The sequence below is a fragment of the Orycteropus afer genome, unplaced genomic scaffold (assembly GCF_000298275.1).
Source record: "Orycteropus afer afer isolate SDZICR_OR568_19922 unplaced genomic scaffold, OryAfe1.0 scaffold00047, whole genome shotgun sequence".
NCBI lineage: Eukaryota > Metazoa > Chordata > Mammalia > Tubulidentata > Orycteropodidae > Orycteropus > Orycteropus afer.
The window spans coordinates 13,718,805-13,721,923 of NW_006921634.1; the positions used below are offsets into that span (position 1 = coordinate 13,718,805).

The following is a 3,119-nucleotide window of genomic DNA, read 5'->3' on the forward strand; positions in this document are numbered from 1 at the left end:
CTTGATGTCCCCTGCGACTATGGTCCCAAGCCCGCAGGATCAACTACTCGGTCCCTCTGGGTAGCTGGCTGTGACCAAGCAATGACCATAACCTTGTACAGGGCTATTTTTAAATTACAAAAAAAAAAAAAAAGTTTCTTGCATTCCAAAATATCTTTATGAGGCAGTATAATGATTCTAAGTAATTATAATTATGAGAAGTCTTATTGACAAAGGTAAATTATTTGTTATCTATAACTAAGTTAGCAATCATTAGTCCAAATTCTAACATATCAGATACCTCAAAAAAAAAAAAAATCTAATACTTTCAACTATGTCTGAAATCAACAAATGGTCCAGATCAATTGATTTTAGACATAGAAAAATACTTCAACTCCTATTTGCTTAGAATTTATTATATATATATTTTTTAATTTTATCTATTACTAAACTAGTTTTCCCCTGTGAGCATAAAGGAGAGTTAGTTTAATCTACTTGAGATACTATGTGCATTTCCATCCCAAATCATTAGCAATTAAAATAAACTATAGGAAGCACACTTCTCAATAATTGTTAAAACAAGGAACTTCATAATAGTATCCTAACTTGATGCTATTAAGTCATATAAATTATGTAATCACAAAACCGTCAAGACAGATTTCATCCAAATTTTTCATGTTCCATAGTAAATTTGACTGTTTTTCAAGAAGATGAGGCATAACTTACAGGCTAGTCAAAGTATACATGTTGCATAGTATACTTCTACTACACAATGAAGAGGCAATCTATGTTTTAAAACCCAGAAAACCAAACTCATGCCATAGAGTTGGTTATGACTCACAGCGGCCTCTCCTTGGGTTTCAGAAGTAGTATCTCTAGGGAAGTAGATTGCCCAATCTTCCTTCTGAGGAGTGGCTGCTGGTGGGTCTGAACCACCATCCTTCTGGTTAGCAGTCCAATGCTTTAGGCACTATGCCACTAGAGCTCCTCCCAATCTATATTTATATAATATAAATGTGAGATTTTAATTTTTTTTCTATTTTTAATAATAATGAATGACCTCAACTAAGGTATGTGAATGAATATTGTAATATTAAGATACACACACACACAGGTTAATTCTGAAAAATTCCTGGTAAAGTAAAACAGGTTGAACTTTTGGATCTTTCTCTCTCTCCCTGCTTCCCTTTCTTGGGCTCTCTTTCTCTTCTGCAAAAAGGACATGGAGGAAGCATCTTCTGACCTCCTCTAACTTCACAAGAGGAAGACAGAATCATTACTATGAGACCAGATATTCCACCACTTTCCAACCTTTTACCATTGCTGACTTCAACTGTCCCTCCCACAGCACTCACAACTTCTCTTCTGAGTTGGATAATTTGTTGCAATGGCCACACAGAACCCACAGACAATACTTACAATTATGGGTTTTTTTAGGGAAGCAACAGGTTACAATTCAGGTTCAGGAATGTGCTCAGGATACAATTCTTTAATCTGGAAGTCTCTCCTTTGCAATACCCTCAGGCTCGCTACTCTTGCCCTTGGCATTTAGGCCTGGCCTCTGTCCTGCTCAGGCAAGTGGTACAAAGCTGTTTCAGCTCTGCCAATGTGCACACCACTACACCAGCAAGCCTCCTGCCCAAAGGCACTCAGCTTTCTTGCTCTGTGGACTGGAAAGCCTACTGCGCTCTCTCTTGCCTCTTGGTTCCTCAGCCGGGACTCTGCTGGGTCATCTCTGCTAAGGAGGCCCATTGCAGGGATTTCAGGCCCAAGGACATGTTCCACGTCATCTCCAGCTCTTTTCTCTTGATGGCAGTGAGATGGTCTCTCTACCTCTAAGAAGGCTCACTGTAAGCCTGGAAGAATGATGAAACTAAGCAATTCCAAAGTCAGAGTTCTGACACCTTTGCAGGGTCCCAGCCAGTAATCTGGTGGGAGTTACAAAGACTATGGTTGGAAGAGCCACACCAAGTACTTCACTGCACCACATCTTCCTTTCTTCCTCCCGCCTTTCCTTTTTCCTTCCTCCTTTCCTTCTTCCCTCTCTCCCTCTGTGCCTCTTTCCTTCTTCCCCATAGAATCACAGCATTATAACCAGTGTGATTTCCAGAAAATATTTTAAAAAATAAATATAACATTTTGATTTTTCCATTCACAATGCCATTTTCTTTTGGCTACAGTTGCAAGGAAGATTTTCAGCAATGTCTTCAGAAGAAGCAATTTGCATAGGAGAAAAAAGATATCCTCAGAATCTACTTATTTTAGTATTTTCTTTTACAGAATATTCTGAAGCTCTTCCTGGTCTCCCTGTTTCATATGCTGCTTTGCTAAGAATTAAGAAGAGTTCATCTTCAGCACTCTTTGGTTCAAAGAACAGACCACGATATAGCAGTCCCTCATTAGGAACAATGAGTGTTTCTTCACCGAGTTGGCGAGGGACAGCTCAGCATTATCATTCTCCCTTCAATCTTTATCATTCTTCAGAAGCCTTCAAACAAGATGGTAAGTTTATTCTCTGCTTGACACATCTTTCAGTATTCTTTTTGCATTTCACTCTTATTTAACTACTTATTTTACTAATCCTGATTTAAGATTGAGATTAAATAAACTCACATATACTGAGACTAAAATAAATTAAATTTTCAGGAGACCAATTTGGCAATGAATGTCAAGAGCCTTAAAATAGTCATATCTTTCAATCCATTCATTTCATTTCCAGAAATATATTCTCCATAAAGAGATAATAAGCAATGCATACAAAAATATATGTGTACAATTAGCATTATTTATACAAGTGGAAAATAAGAAGCTAACTAAATGCCCAACACTAAGAAATCAGTTAAAGACTATTATGCAACTATTAAAGTTATGATTTGAATGAGAACATTTTCTAGTTGTTCTCTAACTCTGTCATTTTTAGATAAACCAATGAAACAATAGAAAGTTATTTATCAGTCCATGAGAATCATCAGTGCTTATTACCAAACTCTCTATTAGGACCTTTTCATAACTTATTTTCCTCAATTCTCCCAACAAATATGAGGTGGTTATTGTTAGTGTTATTTATACAAATGGAAACTCAGGGACAAATCACTTGCTCAAGGTCACTTTGTTAGCAACTGGTAGAGACAGTTTTCATT

General features: G+C 37.0%; 1 protein-coding gene across 1 annotated transcript in view; it reads left to right on the forward strand.

Moving 5' to 3' along the window:
• Window positions 1–3,119, forward strand: part of CNTN5 (contactin 5) — a 799,637-nt gene that overhangs the window by 25,209 nt on the left and 771,309 nt on the right. Inside the window, exon 2 of the mRNA XM_007938106.1 lies at window positions 2,260–2,481. Coding sequence (XP_007936297.1) covers window positions 2,260–2,481 — 222 coding nt within the window. The remainder of the gene's footprint in view (window positions 1–2,259; window positions 2,482–3,119) is intronic.